Source organism: Taeniopygia guttata, chromosome 1A (assembly GCF_048771995.1).
Source record: "Taeniopygia guttata chromosome 1A, bTaeGut7.mat, whole genome shotgun sequence".
In the NCBI taxonomy this organism is placed as follows: domain Eukaryota; kingdom Metazoa; phylum Chordata; class Aves; order Passeriformes; family Estrildidae; genus Taeniopygia; species Taeniopygia guttata.
In genome coordinates, this window is record NC_133025.1 from 57662045 (window position 1) to 57682692 (window position 20648).

General features: G+C 37.7%; 2 protein-coding genes across 3 annotated transcripts in view; one reads left to right on the forward strand and one right to left on the reverse strand.

Moving 5' to 3' along the window:
* Positions 1 to 20648, forward strand: part of BRAF (B-Raf proto-oncogene, serine/threonine kinase) — an 83611-nt gene that overhangs the window by 53389 nt on the left and 9574 nt on the right. The window contains exons 8-19 of one of the 2 annotated variants that reach the window (XM_032746323.3): positions 18 to 177; positions 1767 to 1803; positions 3187 to 3306; positions 5988 to 6124; positions 6826 to 6943; positions 7644 to 7728; positions 9167 to 9343; positions 10486 to 10532; positions 11122 to 11240; positions 11994 to 12125; positions 14769 to 14903; positions 15752 to 15905. In XM_032746323.3, the coding sequence (XP_032602214.1) occupies positions 18 to 177; positions 1767 to 1803; positions 3187 to 3306; positions 5988 to 6124; positions 6826 to 6943; positions 7644 to 7728; positions 9167 to 9343; positions 10486 to 10532; positions 11122 to 11240; positions 11994 to 12125; positions 14769 to 14903; positions 15752 to 15905 (1421 nt within the window). The remainder of the gene's footprint in view (positions 1 to 17; positions 178 to 1766; positions 1804 to 3186; positions 3307 to 5987; positions 6125 to 6825; positions 6944 to 7643; positions 7729 to 9166; positions 9344 to 10485; positions 10533 to 11121; positions 11241 to 11993; positions 12126 to 14768; positions 14904 to 15751; positions 15906 to 20648) is intronic. The other variant, XM_012569232.5, reaches the window with a different exon arrangement.
* Positions 1 to 20648, reverse strand: part of NDUFB2 (NADH:ubiquinone oxidoreductase subunit B2) — a 50009-nt gene that overhangs the window by 18084 nt on the left and 11277 nt on the right. The window lies entirely within an intron of this gene.

A 20648-nucleotide genomic window follows, 5' to 3' on the forward strand; every position in this document is an offset into this window, starting at 1 on the left:
TTGACTTTGTTTCTCAGACCACCAATTCTCCCTAGTCCTTCTCCTTCAAAATCCATTCCAATCCCACAGCCCCTCCGACCAGCAGATGAAGACCATCGGAATCAATTTGGGCAACGTGACCGATCCTCTTCAGCTCCCAACGTCCACATCAATACAATCGAGCCTGTCAATATTGATGTAAGTATTGCTAGCCATTAGATCAGGAGCAGTAGATGTGATGTGTTCCTTGTGAATATCAGTGTGTTGAATTCATTGTGTACACAATGTATGCTATGTTTCTACAATGATCCTCAGTGGTCAGCCAGAATCTTCAAAGATCATTCATTTTTCATTTTTTAATAGTTTCTTTTATACTGTTGAGAGGTGTAAGAACACAAATAATCCCTTCTCTGAAAGCAGAACTGCTTTTTGACAGTTCTGTCCTTTTCATTCTCAAAGAAACATTCTACCCCAAACAACTGCTTTTTTTTTTCCTGCCATTAGTCCCAAGGCTTATGCTGTTAGCCGTAGCCAGTAGCCACTCTTGCAAACCATTCTGTGTTAAACACACTGTTACACAAAATAGAGACTTTTTAGTATTTGTATTCCATGTAATAATTTTGGCATTGAAGGAAACAAAATAATTAAACTAAGCTGAGTTCACATATTCTGATAGTTCCCTAAGAGTTTTAAGAGCCCAGTTTATGTTGTTCTGAGCATTCCTTTGGAGTGTTCAGAAACTGCTGCATTAAGGTTTTTTCCACAATTTTGAAACTTCTGGATGGTGAAATGTAACTAATAATAATGGTTGGTATTAGCATAAGGACAGGACCTTTCAAGATGTTCCCTTTTGCTAGCTTTGCTAACATGCACAGTTCGTATTTTATCCTTAAATCTGCTCTCTAGAAATTAGTAATTTGTTGGGTGAGCAGTCTTGAAATCTGCCTGGACACTGAGACACAAAATCAGTTTTGCATGTGAGCTGAGGGAAAGGTGAAATGTTAATTTTAAGAGAGTGGCTATGTAGGCATTTGCATGTGGTATATGGCAGTGGTGCTGCTGAGGCATAGCCAGGGCTTTTGGCAAAGCACAGGTGTGTAAGGGAACAAATATAATTATGGAACAAGAAGGGAATAAACATAATAGTGTAATCCAAAAAAGGCTTTTTTTATAAAAATGGACATACAGAAGCAATCTACTAGAATTTTCTCCTTCTGTTTATAGAATCCTTAGTGTAGTTTTCTTTTAGTCTGGGCATGTTGCAAAAGATAGTTTCAGCTCACAGAGGATTGCAAGTGAAGAAAGCCTTCTGCAGTTAGTAATTTCTGAGAAGAACAGTGTGCCTGGCTATGCAAATCAGGTGTGTTGTTACAAGAAAAATAAAAGCAGGATTCATTTGACTGATGTACCTCAGTACAGAAAATTGATGTCCAAGGTTCTGATATGACAACTCAAACCATTTCTGCAACTGTAATAGGAACATTTTACTCAATATTTATTTCTATGTTTTGACCAGCTATATTTTTAAGTCAATATTTTATTGTCAGCATCTCTTTTGAGTGGTGTACATTTCACTTTACTGCAGAGAGATGCTGTTTTAAAGCAACTTAATTTTGAGAAGTAAAGTAGTTCTTTGAGTCATTGCTATTAGTAAGTCAGGGTAGGAAACCACTTTTATTTCATGGGCAACATATGACACTATGAATTCACAAACCTATCAGTCTCATTTGAGGCTAGAATGTAAGTGTTAATACCTAAATTAAATACAGCTTTTTAATTTTTTATAGGACTTGATTAGAGACCAGAGTTTACGAGGAGAGGGAGGTAAGTAGCATTTAAACTAACTACTGTGTTACTTTTAATTACGTAACTATTTTGTCCCTTCCAATTACCCTACTTCATTCTACAAAACACAGCCACAATTCAAGATATGACTAGAACAAAAAAGTGAATTTACATTTGCTTGTCCATGAACTTAGTATTTGTTTCACGAAGACTTGAGTCATTTGCTGGTCATTCTGGGAGTGGGGGAGACAGAAGGAGAAAAAGTTTTGAAGTTGTATCTAGTTTTTTAGTTTTAAAATTACTTTTTTACTTCTTCTCTCACCCACACACACACACACTTACTCACTCACATGGCTGCACACAGGTACACTACAACTTCCCGAAGATTTTTATGTCTGTTGTTACCTTTCGTGGAAACAACAGGGGTTTTCAATGAAAACCATCGTGGTAGATGTGCCTTCCATAGGAACTGCTGCATCCTAAAGCAGCTTGAAATACTCCGGTTCTTCTCCCCCTCTACCTCTGCTGAAGTTGCTGCTTTGCTGTACTGCATGCCTGTGCTACTCTTGGAAGCAATTATTAGGATCTTACACTAAAGCCAGGTCTTCTTATGTTTCCTTCAGTAACTCACTGCTCTAATTCACAATTAAGTCAGAACTAGTGCCAGAAGGTTTATTTTTCTTCACGTGTTATGCACGGGCCTCTTAAGTCGCTTCTCCCACTGGTTGTCAAGGTCCTGAAGAGGGCTTCTTATGTGCTATATTTATTCCTATGAATATAAGAATAAAGCAGAAATATTGAAAATAGAGAAATACTAAATAGGGCAGGCATATGACAGTTTTTCTAACTCCAAATCAGTAACACAGTTATCTCCTACTGATTATAACTTGCTTCAGCCATAAGTGTGGGTCTGAATTACCATAGTGCACCCTTTCCTGAGCTCAAATGGTTTGTACTCTGGACTTTCACTCACTTTGTTTCTCCCATGCAAATCTGGTATTTGGTAGGATGTGTTATGTTTGATGGAGCTGTCTTTAATAATGCCAGCAATAGGCACTTTAAAGAAAGAAATTTCCTTTAACCCTGCAAGATACTAATTGCAAATTGCCATTTAAGCTATTTTTCATATGTGTTGATAGGTGTGGCTCTCCAGAGTTTTGCCCATTTTGTCCAACATTTAAATGTTGTACGATCATGTTGGTTTTAACTTTTGATCATAAACTGTCTGCTTGGCATCTGAAAACAATTGGCTATTTCCAGTCCTGAAATTGTGTTCTTGGAAATTTACTTTTTTTCCTTCAAAGTACAGAAGAAATCTATGATTAGGAGTCAAAGCATCCTAGTTATTTCCCATGACTTCTTTCATTTCTTCTATGTGTCTGTCTTTCTGTCTCTGCCTGCCCGTCTCTTTCTCTCTAACAGCCCCTTTGAACCAGCTGATGCGCTGTCTTCGGAAATACCAATCCCGGACTCCCAGTCCCCTCCTTCATTCTGTCCCCAGTGAAATAGTGTTTGATTTTGAGCCTGGCCCAGTGTTCAGAGGTAGTTGGGCTCTTCTTTCTTGTTTTCACCCAAACAAAATAAGTAAAACCACAGATGCTGTTTGTGCCTCACCCTCACACCGTGTGTATGTAAGTGTGTGAGTTTATCAAAACACCTCTGTTTTTTGCTTGGCCTGGCTGGAATGCTTTGAATGTGCTTTTCACACATACTCACTTTCACCTTTACCTGCTTGAAAATGATTATAAATGAAGTCTGACTTAAATCTTCAAAAGCAAGGAATTTCATAGTTGAGGTTTTTCCTTAACATGGACCTTAACATAATCTTTCTAAACAAAGGACATTGGATTGCATTGCAGTGATCTTAAATATAAAATTATGTCCTTAACTTAGAATTTCCTTGACTGTTCAGTTTAAGTCAGTTCAGTGCTATAATGGTCTTCTATATTTAATACTCTGTTTTGAAAAGTGATGTAGGAAATCTAACGTGAATTACAAACATTTCCATTGATATCTTCTTAGGTCTCAGCCTTGTCAAGTAATGTGTCATGTCGGCTTTCAATAAATACTTCATTTTGACAAGTGTGCTAGTGACACCACATCGGGGCTCTAGATGGTTTTAGTAGTTTTTATTTAGTTAGTAAATTTGATTGAAACAGTATTTCTGTCCTGTACTTTGTAAAATAAGACGCTTAGATTTGCATGTCATTGGCCATGGGGGTAATTCAGGCCTTGAGCTGTCAATGGATCTGTTGTATTGCACAAAATCCCAAAAAAAACTCTGTGGGATTTCGTATGCTGGAGAAACCCAACTATTGAGTAATAGCATGAAATATTCGTACTTGTGTCTCTACATAATATGTTTAGAAATGGTTAGTTCAGTGCATGTAGTGTGGTTTTCAAATGCTACCATCTTGGCTGTTTCAAAGACTCTTGTTTCAGAATATATCAAGAGCAGTTCACCTTTTGAACTTGTCAACATCTTCCAGAAGTCTTTGTAAGAAGACAGGTGTTCCCAACAAGCAAACTGGCTGCAAAATGAAATATGTTACTTACTGCTTCAGAGGCCGAGCTATTGACTTAAATCCAGCATTATCTGAAGTATTTTACTCTAATAACAGGCCATCTGGTATTATTATGAACAGATTAACTACAGTATTCTGCCATGTGCTAGAACATGAAACTAGAGTGAAATGCCATGTGCATTTTTGGTGAAGGGTGAATATTGTGCTAGTGTTCCCATATTGCAGTATTAAAATTTAAATAGGAGGTTTTAGTTACCTCAAAGAAAATGCATCCCAGATCTTTGCCATTGCAGAGGAAATCTGTAGCCCAGTAAACCTTTGGAAAATTGCTCATGTTCTTGGAACATCATACATTTAATTCCATGTATGTTTGATTTCAGATGAATCATATAATAAATAAATGTTATGTGGTGGCTGTAACATGAACTCAAGCCCATCCTTCAGGTCATTGGCTTCCAGCTGCTTATAAATGTAGTTAGGATGCCCAATATACATCATTATTGTTGCTTTATGATGTGGGACAGTTTACAGATGCTGTGTCCCATTTTGTATTTGTTGGTATGTAGTTTTGTGTGTCCACTTCCAAGTGTATAGATTTTAGCATAGTTAGTCCAGTGATGGATACATATAGTCTGATAAATTAGCATGCACTGAATGACTGAACTTAAGCAGCAGTTTAAAGTCACTAAGTCCATTTTTGAACTCTAGTTGCCATTAGGAGATACTTTTTGCTTAAGAGAGGAGTTTCGAAGAGAACATGAGGAGTATTGTCTTCCACCACTTCCCAGAGCACTGATGTGAGAGAATGCAGTGGAATGTTAGAGGTCTTGTTCAATGACATACATTGTTTAGCAAAGCAGCATGAATTTAATTAATAGTTGACCCTATTTTATGTCCTTTGCATTGGAAGGGTCAGCATAACCTTGTTAGGAATAATTGTGATGTATTTTAAAAAGCAGTGTCTAGGTGAAGTGCTCTATTTGAAAAGGGCCACTGGGGCTCTGAAACAGCTCTCTTAGTAACATTTTCCTGCATAGATTTGTTTAGATAACCTACAGGCTACAGTCATAGTGTTATTTTTGTGTTTCCTAGAATATGCTTTAAATAGCTAACTTAAGTACTTATTCTTTTTTAATCCTTTCTGAAGTCTAATATTAGTTTTTAAATAATAGTTCTCTGCTAACAGATAGCTTTAAAACAGCCAAATGATTTTCAGGTGGCACTTGGAGACTCAACAGAAAACATTTCAATTATTTGCGTTTAGTCTGTTTTGATACCAAAGTACAATAGTTCAGCTATTTGTTTGATTCCTAAAAGCTTATCTACAAGGAATATCACAGGTAGATGCTGTGAACTAAAATACTATTGCTCTTCTCGAAGAAATGGATGGAATTTTAAAAATGCATTTTAAAGTATTTTGTCTTAGTTAAAAAGACATTGTCCTTTGTTAATTCACGAACAAGAGGCTGAAGACTATCTATACAGGGATGTTCTCTATAGATTTGTCTCTTTCTGAAATCTGAGACATGAGCACTAATCTAATATTAGGACAATATTCCTGTATATGTTTGTTCTCTCTTAACATTCACATTGATGTTTAGAGATACTGCATCTTAAACACAATTCTTGCAGCTAATATCAATGCATTCTTGTAATGTGGATTCTTACAGATAAAACTATCCTATTTCTGAAATTTAGGCTCAGCTGCAGGCTTGTCTGCAACACCTCCTGCTTCTTTGCCCGGGTCACTAACCAATGTGAAAGCATTACAGAAATCACCAGGACCCCAACGGGAAAGGAAATCATCCTCATCCTCAGAAGACAGAAATCGAATGGTAAGGGAAAGATCAACTGTTTTCTTTTGTAGAAATAATACACAACCGTATTCCTCTTTCATCCAAGTTTTATTAATTATTTTGAAGATGAATATGACAGTGATCAAGGAAACCAATAAATAATAGAGTGGGATAAGCCACTTTAAACCCATAAATAATTGTGGGACTGATATATAAAGAATTTAAATAATTGACTAAATTCACTTTTACTGGTGTGCCACATATTGTAATGCCACTTTCCCTTCATGTAACAGCTTAACTTTTCCCACCATGATTCATAAACTTTGAAAGTAAGAAATCTATGTAATAAATTTTCATGTAATGATACATGAAAACATAAAAACATCTACTTTTAAAAAAATTCTCAGTTTAGTATTACAATTAACAATTTAACATCAAATACTATTTACTTTTTGGTAAGCATTTCTTAGTATTTTCTGGTTTTAACACTGCCAGAAAGCTGTTGCAAATGTTTCATGCCAGATAATAATTTGGCATACCTGTGTCCTAAGGTTTTGTGTAGGGCTAACTTTAGCCCTACACAATGTTGGGCTGTCAAAAGACAACATCTGAAAATGATCATCTTTTTAGGACATTAATGATGGGAAATGCTGGTGAGAAATTTTTAACAAAGGAGCTGTTTTCAGATACACTAATGCACTTGTTTTCTTCCTTTTTATTGTTTTTGCACATACATAAAGAAAACTCTTGGTCGACGGGATTCAAGCGATGATTGGGAGATACCAGATGGACAGATCACAGTAGGACAAAGGATAGGCTCTGGATCATTTGGAACAGTCTACAAAGGAAAGTGGCATGGTATGTGGCCATGATGGCAAACAGCTGTTCTTGAGGAGGTCTCAGTGCCTGCCAGGGCACACCCAGCTGGACAGTAGCTTCCCAGAAAAAAGCCTGGGATTCTGATAGGCACCAGGCTGAGCCAGCAGTGTGTCCATACCACAGAGAGGGAGGATGGGCTCCAGGGCTGCACTAGGCATTGCCAGCAGGTTAAGGGAGGCAATCCTTCTCCTCAGCACTGGTGATGCCACACCTGGAATGCTGGGCCGAGTTCTGGGCTCCTCAGAACAACAGAGATGTGACATAATGAGGAGAGTGCAATGAAGCACAGTAAATATGATTTTTAAATTAATAAGTAGTGTGCTAAATAACTAGTGTAAGAACTTCATATTGCTTAGAAACTCAACTCTTGCATGTTCTTCTGAACTGAGAAATTATTAGAATAAAGATGAAACATTAGAAAGGCAGAAGTATGCATCTTGATGAATGAGGATTTCAGATGTGTATTTTCAATAGCTTTGGCCTGGCTTTGATTTCTCGGAGTAAAGTAAGAACAGAATTTCTACATTTTACTGAATATTGGCTTACTTTAAAATTTTAGTGATTTATTTCATGTAAGCTAAAAAAACAGTGTATCCCAAAATTTCTGATGCTCTCTATAGCATTTTCTCAAGAGAGGAATAAGTATCAATGGCACTTACTAAAACTTGCTGTTTTAAAGGTGATGTGGCAGTGAAAATGTTGAATGTTACAGCACCCACACCTCAACAGTTACAGGCTTTCAAAAATGAAGTAGGAGTGCTCAGGTAAGAATATTTTTAATGGCATGAAATAATGTGTGTAGATTTGTGCTTCATTTATCACTTAATTTTTAGATCTCCATTGGAACACATTGGTCTCACTCCTATATGATGATACTTCAGGCAGAAAAAATAGCCTTTTAAAAATATTTTGTTGTACCCACTGTATGTGTTTGTCTGCATACCTATGTTGTCAATACATATATGTCCAAACACTCAGAACTAGTTTTTGCTAATGTACTACCCCCAGGGCACAGTCAAGCCTAAGTGTGAACTGCAGGCCTTTCTTTCCTCTCATTCACATTTTGAAATTGAAGGAGAACCTGACTAGTGGTTGGTTTTTCAGCTACAGTCCTGCCCATATTATCTGTTGTTCAATAGCTTCTGTTCAGTAACATTAATTTCTCTGAGGTTTTTTTTGGTTTTTTTTTTAATATAATTGTTATGAAGTCACTTCATTATTTCATTTTCTCATGTCTACTGCTTCCACAGTCTCCAAGGAAGTATTTGGTTTGGGTTCAGCTCTTAAAAGAAGATCCATCAGCATAATATGATAGAGTATATATTGTGAAGAAACATTACATCAAAGTACAATCTGGAGCTGTGTTGAGGATAATTGTGTTTTAAAAAACAAAATAGCAAGAAGGTTTTTGTCCCTGGAAACCTGATGGCTTGAGCTGGGCACGTATGCTGCAGAAACATCCCAAATAATCTACATGGTAAAAGGGAATGGTCAGCCTTTTACCCTAGGAAAATATTGCTTCCAAAAACTCTTAAGTTCATAGCTGTGGAAATAGAGGCTTTCTTGGGTGTGCTGCTTTGGGTATCTCTTCATTGTCTTTACAGAATGGTGTGAGAACTGAATGAAATCAAACATCTTACTCCAGCTTTCTGCTGGTAGTCCATTGGATGAAGCCCAGCCTGTTTGTTTCTCAACATACATAGTCACTTGTTCTATCCTTTGACCCAGACAAGGCAGATTTTCCTACAGTTGTACTTTCTCCATTATGATTCATCTTTACTTAGCTTTGTGGTAGAATTTGCAACCAACTGCTTACTTCTTGTTTCTTCAGCAGTTACTCTCAGCATCACGTGACAAATTCTTGAACCTGAAAAAGGCCCAGTCACACAGCATAGAACTGTCCTAGTCCACACTGCTGCAAGGACAAAGGGATCACACGCTGGGATCCCATGGCAATTTTTTAATATAAGAAAACATAAAAGAGCTCTGACATTTTTCAGTTACCCCAGACTACTTATTCCATGTTAGTATGACAAGAAAGGCTAACTTCAGGAATAATTAATTAAATTAATCTAGTAAGAGACTGAGATTGATCCAACACTTTCTGTTTGGAAATATATACGTAGACTGTGATAGATCTACCTGGATTTTCCTGATTTCCTGGTCTGATTTCCTCCTGATTCTTGTTTTTTTTGTAAACAGGAAAACACGACATGTGAATATCCTGCTTTTCATGGGTTATTCAACAAAACCCCAGTTGGCTATTGTTACACAATGGTGTGAAGGGTCCAGTTTGTATCATCATCTACACATCATTGAGACCAAATTTGAAATGATCAAGCTAATTGATATTGCACGACAGACTGCACAAGGCATGGAGTAAGTATTGAATTACTTATCTGCAAATGAGCACTGGGGCAATGTTTACTTATCCCCTTCACACTCTGGCTGGCATTGGCAAATAAGGCCAGCTCTCTGCTCACTTTGCTGAGCCCATGGTCCTGTCTCAATCATCAAAGCATTTGGTGGAAGTATCAGAGCTCTCTGAATAACAGGTTTCAATATCTGAAGAGAACATCCCTGTTTTGTTCTAAGGATTGTAAATAATCCTTACTCCCGTGGAGGGCCATTGAGTTAGAATTTACCAAACTAGCCAAATATTGTGTGTCAAAATCAACACTGCTGGAAGACCAGAGAAATCGCACTTCAGCTGAAAAACCACTATGATGATTGCAGTTCATTGTGCCATTTTTCTACTCAGTACTCCATTACATTTTCAGTCAAGAGGATGGAGGTGTTTCCAGCCTTAGCCTTCTGTTAGCCTGTGCATCTCCCCAGGCTCCATCTGTAGGTAGGGGAGATGCAGAAACTGTTTTGTGAACACAATTCGAAGCAGAGACACAAATTGGGGCTTTTCCAGCAGTTTTGTGCCAATCTCATTGACTAAACAAAGAGCCATGGGAGACTAATTCAGGCTGTATCTGCTGTGGGGCAAGTGCTTTCCTCTGTGTTCCCTGCCATCTGTTTATCCAGGCTGCAATCAGAGAATCTTTTTTCCACTCCTCTACTAAAAAGCAGTCAGTGTACCCGAGTACACACTGAGACTGGGCAGCACATTTAGCTCCTGCAATTCAGAAACACCTAATCTAAAGCTGTGACTAGCTCACAAAGTCTTGACAGTCCCCATTAAGGCTGGGAAGCAGAAATTTCAGCACGGAATTGCATGAAAGACATCCGTGAAATTCTTGTTACTGTGAATATTGGGTTAGAATTGAAAAGCAGAAGTTGGAGCATAATTGTTATTCATCAGTAGCATGAGATTTGAGCTGGAAGTCAAAGCTTAATTTTATTTTTTCCTGTGAATGTTGCAGAAACTGTCATGGGTAACTGAAGTTTTACTGCCTGCATGAATGTGCAGTTTGAATGTCAACAGAATTTATGTTTCAGTGGTACAGTGAATTTTGAATCGTTGATTGGTGAAGTATTATCTAACCCACCTAATCTATGATATTCCTTTTCAGTTATTTGCATGCCAAGTCAATCATCCACAGAGACCTCAAGAGTAATAGTATCCTTTCCCGGAGATGTAATTTTGGAAAGTGAAAGCATTCCTGATTTTTGTTTTGGGCTTTTTTCCTGACAGAAATTAACTTACTGGTGTGAAAAGCTGTTCATGTGTGAATATTTGCCAAATAGAAGTTTCACTAAGAAGGTGAATTAAAAGTGAAAAAATGAATTATTTTTCACTAATAACAAAAATAGGAGATGCTTACTGTATCTTTTGATTTGATTGTAATAACGTAAGGGGTTTTAGTTGGTATCAGAAAGATTTTTTTGCATCCTTTGATTTCTTCATGTAATGAAAGATTATGTGAGTTGGCTCATGGAACATTTTCAGCTTTTCTCATACTTGGCACTTCATGAAAGCCACCTGGCCATGGTCTGTTCAGCACTGGCCCAGGCATTACTTACATAACCCTTACATACTATAATCCACCATGCTGGCTGCTTAAAACCTGTGTGATGTGGAAACTTTCTTCAGTGATGCTGAATGGTTAAAACTGTCAAGTTCATGTTGCAAATTTGTAGCTGTTCATTGTTCTTTTAGGACAGGGCCAGCACTGCTTGTCTGTTTTTCCTTAACATTCCCCCCTTAGATATTTTTCTTCATGAAGACCTCACAGTAAAAATAGGTGATTTTGGTCTAGCTACAGTGAAATCACGATGGAGTGGATCCCAACAGTTTGAGCAGTTGTCTGGTTCCATTCTATGGATGGTAAGCAAGGGGAAAGTGGTGAGTTGTTTCAACAAATTTATTTACCTCTGGCCAAACTTCCCGCTCCTATCCCTCTGGCACACTGACATATAAAAAGCTGGATAAAGCTGGAAAAGACGAGCAGTAATACAAAGTAGTAAATAAATGTTTTTCAATTCTTTTTTAAGCATGTGTTTTCCAGTAGTCAGCAGAAGAACTTTAGTGTCTCCATCTTTTATTCTGAGGTTTATACTGAAATTAAAATAGTGGCTAAGGAAAATGAGTAGCATTAATCTAGGGTTGAGGAGGTGGTGAGAAAAGCCTTGCAAAAGATCCTGCAAAAGAGTAGAGGAACTAGCTCAGCAAAAAGTATGATGCTCTTAAGTTTTAAGGATTCATGAAGAGTTGTTTCATACTACAATCTCCTGTGCAGCTCCACTTCCTCTTTTTCTCCCTGGAAAAACTTAAAGTTCTGTTAGCTGGCATTATTTTCACTGTCCTTAGAATTCTAGTTTCCAACTATGTTCTCAGCCTGGCCAAGGTCATTTTGCTCTGTCACAGAGGAGTAAAAAGGATCACCAAGCTTAAATGAAGCAATGAATTTTGATACTCATGTCAGCATCCACTCCATGTTAGGACCCAGTAACACCTGAAGGCAAGAGTGGGCCTTTTGCACCTATACCCTGGACAAGTCCATCTTTTGTTCCTGGTAGGTAGGTGAGGTGCAGCACAAGGGAGAGAAATAAAAACTAATTCTTGCCTTTTCTGATACAGGCACCAGAAGTTATTAGGATGCAAGATAAAAACCCATATAGTTTTCAGTCGGATGTGTATGCATTTGGGATTGTTCTCTATGAATTGATGACCGGACAGTTGCCATACTCCAACATCAACAACAGGGACCAGGTAAGGGGAGGCACTGACTTCAGTCAAGTGTGGTCTGAAACAGAGAGTGATACAGCTTTGCGTGGTGAACTTTCTGATGTTCTGTGTGTTTGATGTTTCTGATTCTCATGCTGTGAGAGGACATTTCTGCATTTTCTAGATCTGCCTCAGTCACATAGCAACAATTTACTTAATTCTCTTGAGATATTTTTTGTGTTCTTTTTATTTTAAGTATAGATTTTCAGCTTCTGGACTGGTTGCCAGGATACTTATTAGGGAGAGAGCAGATTACTTAATAGTAATCTAGTTTAGAATAGTTCTGCAGAGGCAAAATGATCCCCCATATGTGTGTTCAGTTATTCTTCTCAGTCCCCTCACCCCTCCACTTGCATTGAATAATAAATAGTGCAGCTAAAGGACTGACAAAACAGAAGAGCAGTCACCTCACTGAGTGTTTTATATTAATTTCAACTTTGAGAGAGCATGCACCATCTAACTGATTTGCAGGATATCGGCATTTCTCAAATCCTGCTTGTTGGACAATATAACTTCCGAGAGTATGAGGATCCTGTAAGGAGATTACTTAATTGTGAAGAAATAGTCCTCAAGTCCTAATGATCCCACACGCTGTAATACATCTCCATGGGATAGGCACATTTGGGAAGGCACACCTGATTCATTATTGCTGTGTAACCTGTAAACAGCATCTGTGCATCAAGATCTTTGGTGTAATCTATTCTGTGTCTGAGCAGTGATGTATTTGTTGCTTCTGTGTCCTCATCCCTTGTTTTTTCCCTGTCAGTACTTGAGAATTGAAACCATAGCAACGTTCATCTGTGAATGCCATTTTATAAGGCTGCTTCCCTATCTGCCAGAACACTTCATCCCAGTTCATCAAATTTGGAGTGACTCCTTTTTTTTTTTTTTTCTTTTTTATAATTTTGGTTTTGACTTTTGGAAGAAGTCTGGATTCCTGGCCAGATGGATCCAGCCTTCTAAAAGCAGTATTTGGCCTTGTTTAGCTTTTATCTTTTGAGATCTGAAAGATGAACCCAGTGATGTGGGTGCTTACAATGAAGTGCTGGAACAAATCTTGAAATGCAAGTGAAGCCAACATATGGGATCTAATGTCTTGAGTTCTGTCACTCCTTGCCTTTTACATGAAAAGTTGTAAATATTCCTCACTCTCTGGTGCATCTATATCAGCTACTATAACACAATCAAGATTTTTAGTGAGCAAAGTGTCATTCTTGTTATGCCTCAGAGGGTTTCTCTCACTTCAATAGATTTTTCTAGATTGTTCTTGTAGTGATACTCTCTTTTCTCTAGTCTAAAATAAAAGATTAGCACCTATATTATTTGTAAAGAAACTATTAGAAACATAAAGAGTAATGAATTTTGAATAATTTCAACTTGTGCCATTATTTAGAAAATACCAACGGCTGGATAATGTTAAGTCTGATTGCAGCAGAGGTAAGGGATGCAGGACAAAAACCTCTACTATGAAATCCTGCTCAGCACATGGGGATTTCTACAGGAACCATATGGGAGTTTTCTGTTCCTCCTTGATGCCAACACAGTTGTGACTGAAGCAGAGTTAGAAAAGGACTAGGATTGTGTTAGTATAAATAACATGTATAGCATGCTTGAGAAGTGAGGGTTTTCTGTTGTTTTTTTTTTTTTTTTTTTTTTTTGCCAATGTCAAGATATGAAATAGTTACACTTCATTAGAGAAAAGGTGTGATAGACCTACTGAGTTGTCTGAGTTCTCAGAAAAGGCAGTGATTACTGCTGCAGCATGAATGGATCTTTGGTTAGCTGGTTTGGAAGTGCTTTTTAGTGTTAGTGCTACTGCAGTACTCAAACCACATTGCAAATGACCTTGGCTTGACATGATAATGTTTGATGGTTTTCTTTATATACAAGAAATGATTAGCCATGTTTATGCTTTGTTTTCCTGTTTCCTATCAGTTTACTTGGTTTTATGCAAAAGTTTTATCCTTAGGGGAAATGTAAGCATCCCATGTTGAAAGAATTACTGTAAAAATACCAAGCCTGTCTGTCTCCTCTTCTACAGAGAAGAGGGAGTTTCTCTCTTTCTTTTGAGATTTTTTTTTCTTTTTGAGAGTGGGGGAGGTGGTCAGATGTCAAGAAAAAGCTTGTGTTGGAAAAGTATGTGATGAAATCAATTCTCAGAAGGTAAAGGGTTTTAATATCCAAAGTCCATGTGTTTCTTAAAATACCTTTCAATGTGAAGATGTTGTTGATTTGTAATATAAAACAGAATATTTCTTTTTACAGAATATTTATTTTTAAACATTCTGTTCCTGCCACAGAGTTGCTTGTTCTTGTTTTTGTCAGTTTTTGACACTGAAGAACTGTTCCTTAGATGGTTATTGCTATAAATGGTAACCATTTACTAGTGTTCAAGTTCCACAGAAATCTCTCTGAGGAAGAGGAAAGATCTAATTTTTTCTCTGTGCTGAATAGGTTAGCATGCATTACTCTAAGAAATTTGTCAATTTCAATACCAGATAATGTTTCCTGGAAGCAGAAAGCTTGTTGCTGCAATGAAAATAGTCTAGCAAAATGTTCACCTTTTGTTACTGTTTATTTTATCAATTCACCTTCTTCCTCTTTCATCTTTTTTCCCCTTAAATAAAGATAATTTTCATGGTGGGACGAGGATACCTATCTCCAGACCTCAGCAAAGTACGGAGCAACTGTCCCAAAGCTATGAAGAGACTAATGGCAGAATGCTTAAAAAAGAAAAGAGATGAGAGACCCCTTTTTCCACAGGTGAAAAATGCTCTTCTTTAGCTCTCAACAGACTTTACAATTCAAAGTTGTGAACTCATTGGCCAGTTCCAAATTTTTTTGATTAGTGCTGTGGCAGAGTTTGATAAGAGACCTGGTTCAGTACCTGGTTAGTTCTGTTTAATTAGAAATGGCTCATTTTAATTTCAAAACGCAGGTATTAAAATGACCTGTGTATTTGGAAAAGTATTTACATGTTGGAGAACGTTTCAGCTGGGAGATAATGAAAATAATAGTCACAGTTAGATACACAAATTAGTATATGTGCTCAGAAATGTTTACACTGCCCTCCTTGCTCTCCCCCAAGCTTCATGAAGGGAAACAGATAGTTTTGCCACAGAGCTTGATTTTTATCGTGCCTGCTGAGGAAGGTTTGGGTTCAAAAAGCTTGAGGGGAAGGAGGGCAAAAATCTGATTTTTTTCCTGTTTTGAATGTAACCAAATTGTTTTTAAAAGATAAGGAGCTCCCCCTGCTGACTTTTTGGTAAATGTTATTAAGCAAAATGCTGGCAGAGCTGGGTTTGTTTGCAGCAATGGCAGGTACAGGTACTAGGGCATAGACAAGGAGTCCAATAAAAAGTGAGTGTTTCACTGTGCTTAGAGGCAAGCAGTGTGCCTTTGAAAAGGGGGAAATTCCCCAGCTGTCCTTTTCAGCTTCCTTAGGATATAAACATTAAGAGTACAGTGCAGTAAGCTATATTTTAAAAATCATTTTTTTTAAATAGGTGTTTAAATATTCTTCTGTAGTTAATTGATATTGTGCCTTTGGTTTTAAGAGAGAGTCACAGCTTTGGAACAACAGGTTTGATCACGTATTTTCTATGTTTCAGATTCTTGCCTCCATTGAGCTTCTGGCCCGGTCATTGCCAAAAATTCACCGCAGTGCATCTGAGCCCTCATTGAACCGGGCTGGCTTCCAGACAGAGGATTTTAGTCTATATGCTTGTGCTTCTCCAAAAACACCCATCCAAGCAGGGGGATACGGTGGGTTTCCAGTGCACTGAACCAAAATGTGAAAGCATGTGCCTGTGTGTCTATGTGCTGGTGTGTCCCGTGAGTGCAGGGTGTTTGTTCTCAGTTCCTACCAGCTCCGATTGTAGGGTTTACTGAGGGAACAAAGACTCACTTCCTAACACTGGGCATTGAGTGTTCCCAGCACAGAGTCTGTGTTGGTGATTAGTGCCCTGGGAACAGCTGGCACAAGAAGAACTGCAATGTCACGTAAGAGACATGGGAAAAGTCACTTCAAAATGAGCAAAAATCTTCTTAAGGTCATCGGGTGTCATTTTTGATTTGAATTAGTTTCTCAGGAGTGTATTTGATTTGAATCTACTCAAGTTATGGTGGTCTGTTGTTTTGGGGGTTTTGGGGTTTTTTACTTCATTTGAGGTCATTATATTTGAACAAAAAGCTTTAGATTCTTCATTTAGTTAGGCTATTCATGTGGGAAAGATAAATTTAGCTTCAAGGCTGAGCATAGTCAAAACTTTATTGTGGACAAGGAGGTGAGCAGATACAACACAGAATCCAAAGAAAGCTCTGAATAACATGTGACTCTTATCTTGAAAGTAGAAGTTTAAATTAGTACTGTTTTAGGGAACATTTCTCCTACAGAAGAGTGATGAATGTGGTTTTTTATGTTACAATTTTTTCTAAATATTCTGTCCTGATATCGTATCACCATCTGCAAAGGTTCTGTTACAATGCACCACAGAAGAAATTCTGAATCCACTTTTGCCAAGCTGCAAGGCTATTACTGGTAATGGTGCCTGTATCCTTCAATTAGTAGGGATTTCAAAATTTATAAAAACATTTTAAATCTCAAGCATGACCAAGTGCTTTAAGAGGGAAAGTGCTGCTAACACCCGTTATAGGAAAATAAGATTTGAAAAAGCAGCTTTGTTCGTGGAAATCAGTGTTATACTACAAGCTTTAAGATGAAAGGTGTTGATTATTTTAATATTGTTAAGAATACACTGAACGTGCTTGTCTTCAGTGACAAATCGATTATTTCACTTCCATGGAAAAGCTGCTAGTTTGACTAGGCAGAAGTGAATCTGTTGGACTAGATATCTAACTGAGAAAGTTAGACACCTTACCAAGATCCTGCCAGCTCACATTAGAGACTATTTTTCTCTAGAGTGTTGCTCTGGAGAAAGGGCATCAGAGTAGTGGTTCAGGTTATATCAATCTTTAATATCAGATATGAAAATAAGATATAGAAACAGTATTCTTGCATGTTTTGAGATGAGTTATGTGGTTTTACGTGGTTTAAACTGCTAAACTGTTAATTTTCACAGATTATTCTGCATTGGAAAGAAGCTATTTCTGCTCTTGTTAGGACTTCAAGGGCCAGGAGTGTTCTAGTAGCTTCTGATATACATACTCATGGAGAAGTTTGCCTGTTGCTAGGAATATGTTTTTGAAATAGATCAGGAATTCTGAAATGTTGTGGTGTACTGCTGTCTGGCAACTAAGCCTTTTAAAATGGGAAGCACATTTAGAGAGCTTGAAGAGATATAGGCAATTTTTACATTTTCTGGATGGATTATAATGGTCTTTTTGGCTTCTGCTGTTGGAATAGTTTGGGAACTAACTTTTCTCCTTTTCTTTGTCAAGAAAATTTAGCTGTTCAAATCTTTCTCTATGGGAATAGTTACAGAGGACAAAAGTTATTATTGTTTTAGAAAATCAGTTTCCCATCTTCCTGGTAGCTTCACCTCATTTTGGCAGGCTTATCTTAAAATGAAAACAGGACTGAAGTATTGTTTTCCTCTCATTTTTTATTTTATGTATCTGTTCTAGCAGTGATGAGGAAAGTTTCCAGAGCTGTGGGGTGTGGTATTCAGTACAGAGCAAGAGGATGCTACAGGGTCTCCTGCAGAATCTAGAAATGGGGCATCCCACACAGAAAAGTCTTACCCACACAGCAAGTTGCAGAGAGTGCAGAACCATCACCATTGCCCTGCCCAGGCTTATTCTTGTTCAGGTCTGACAGATCAGTTCAAGCCACTACTCTTTGGAGTAGTGTTATCCTTCTTGTTGTTAAGGTTGTTCATCTGTGCTATCAGAGCTACAATTATGGGGGGTAAATGCTGCCATCCTTAGACACATTTGGCCCCATTTCCTGCTGTATGGTCAGTGCCTTCTTCCTGTGTCACCCGTTCTTACTGAGCATTTTGGGTTCCATGGCCATAATGTGATTTTAGTTTCTCACTAAACATTTTATGAAGCCTAAAAGGAGGCTGTTTTGTGGATCATTAACTTTATCTGACAAAGAGGCATTTAGAGGTCTCACTTCTGTAAGTTCTAATTGCTGCTTCAATGAGATTTGGGAGTATGTGTGGGATGAAGGTGCCTAACTACACCTGTGGATTTGGGTCAGAGTTCTCAAAGGTGTAACTCAGCTGTATTGTTTAGATATAGATACCTGTTCATTCAGAAAACATGCCTGTAGGATCCTAAGCTTTTCTGGAGGAGTAATTTATACTAGGTGAGATTCCTTTTTATTTTACTTCCCTACATAAAGTGCAGAAGCAAAATCTGTCTTGGTACCTTCAACATGTTCCAAATTTTTACTTACCCAGTGGATAGTATCCATACAAAAGATCAGCACAAGATACAGCAGAAAACTGCCTCTTTTTTTTTTTTTCTGTATCTCTGAATATAAACCAGGCAAGGTGTTGGAATCTGGTGTTTCCCTACAATAAATCAGTCAGTCTCTAGTTCAGACTGGCACAGCCTGGAAGGGAACCATTCTCCTTATGATTCTTCTGAGAAACATGGCATCTACCCCTGGATAAGGAGTGCACTTAAGATGATGTGTGTATCTTACTAACCCCATGAATTCAGGTAGCTTACAAATTTGTGAGAGTACAGAATGGTAGCTGCATCTTAAATCCTTCCAGGAACTGGGGGTAGCAGGTTCACTCAGAACATGCCCTTGTAATACATTGTTTGGAGGCAACATGAAAGATCTTGATCATCTTTTTAGTACAGATTTTTTGAAAGTGTGCATTTAAACTAGTTTCCACTTGCTCTGCATGAGACAAGCATGAAGAGACTGTAGTAGCTGACTTGAAAGGGGTTTGTAAGAAGTGGATATTTTCAGATGCTCTCCATCCTTTGGAAAGAAATTGCTTTGCTACCACTCAAAGCAAATATCTGCAGTTCTGCTTGATAAAAAGCACCTCAGATGTCTGGCTCACAATGAATATAAGTATCTGGGGTTTTCTCTTGTAGCAAGTTGCTAAGCATGTGGTTTCCTAGCTTAGTGTGAATAGCTATAGCCATGTACATACCTCACCTAGGGAAAGCTGTTACTGGCAACTTCATTTTACACCTATTCAGCCAACATAATCCCCTTATTAGATCACCATGTTACCTATTTTTGGTCTCCTATTGATTTGAGATCGGATTAACAGTGGAATTTTAAAAGGGGAGATTTAGCATTAGCTTGTCAAAGAAAATACGGTTGCTAAGATTTGTTCAAATGGCAGGAAAGTGAAAATTACCTTTCTAAAGCTACCATTCTATCTCAAAATTCTTTACTTCTGGTCCTGTTTTTCCATTGCTCTTTCCCAATTTAAGGTTCTTTTTTTTTTTTTTTTTCTGAAATTCCTATATGACCATTAAAATCTGAATTATTACCAGAAATAGGCAGAAGGACAAGATGAGACATGAGGGAGCAATCTCTTTCTTACAAATTTATCTTTAATCACCAGTTTAGAAAGGAAGACTGAAAAATAAATTAAATAGAACATGTTTTGAAAGTGTAGCTAAGCATAAATGTCACTTAAAAATTGACCTCACAGGCAATACTTGGTCACTTTTTTGTCCTTCTCTTAAAAGAAAACATGCACAAAACTTGAGGTGTTTCTAGAAGATACTATGAAGAGAGTTGAGAAGTTAGTGAAATGTAGCAGAAAAACGCAAGGAAAAATTATCCAGTATTTAGAGCAGGAATTTGATATGGTGCTAGAACTAGTAAAATAGGCAATTAGATCCATCATGAAGCTTTTATTCTATTGTTTTTATAACTTAAACCTGCCACCACAATCTATAAAGACACAGAGCTTGAGGCCTGTCACAACTCCCTGTGCCACCCTTACTTTGGACTTCAGGTGTACTCCCTTCTCATTTCCTATGAGACACATAGCCCTCTCCCTGCTTTCTTCAAGTTCCCTTAGAACTGGGTCAGCTGTTCCTCACAGGCCTTTTAGATGCCTTTTCTTCACCCTCCTAGTGCAGACAGCTGACTACTCTTCTTGGTTCTACTCTTTGCAGAGCAAGGCATTCCACAGAATTAACACTCTAAGCCTAAAATTTTGTTTGCAGGGATGTTTCTGTTTTGTTTCCAGTATTTAGAATAAGAATCTTGAGAAAAACAAAGACAACAATACAATTGCTCTTAAAAAGATGGAAGGACACCAGATAGGGAGCAGTTGTTTGCATGTAATGGTATTCAAAACCCTTCTGTTGAACAGAACAAAGGCTCTCTTGTGCTTGCTTATCACTCCTTCAGTTTTAGGGAAGCTCAGAGAAGGGCTGTCAAGAAAGTGAGATAAACTAACTCTAAATGCTTATGAAACCCAAAATGGGCAAGTTAGGATTCTTTTCTCTTTCTCCTGAGTCCTTTTGATTATGACCCCTCACTAAAAATCCTATAGAATACAATTTCTTTGTGGGTGGCAGGGATTTTTTTTTTTTTCCTCAAGTATAGGATTA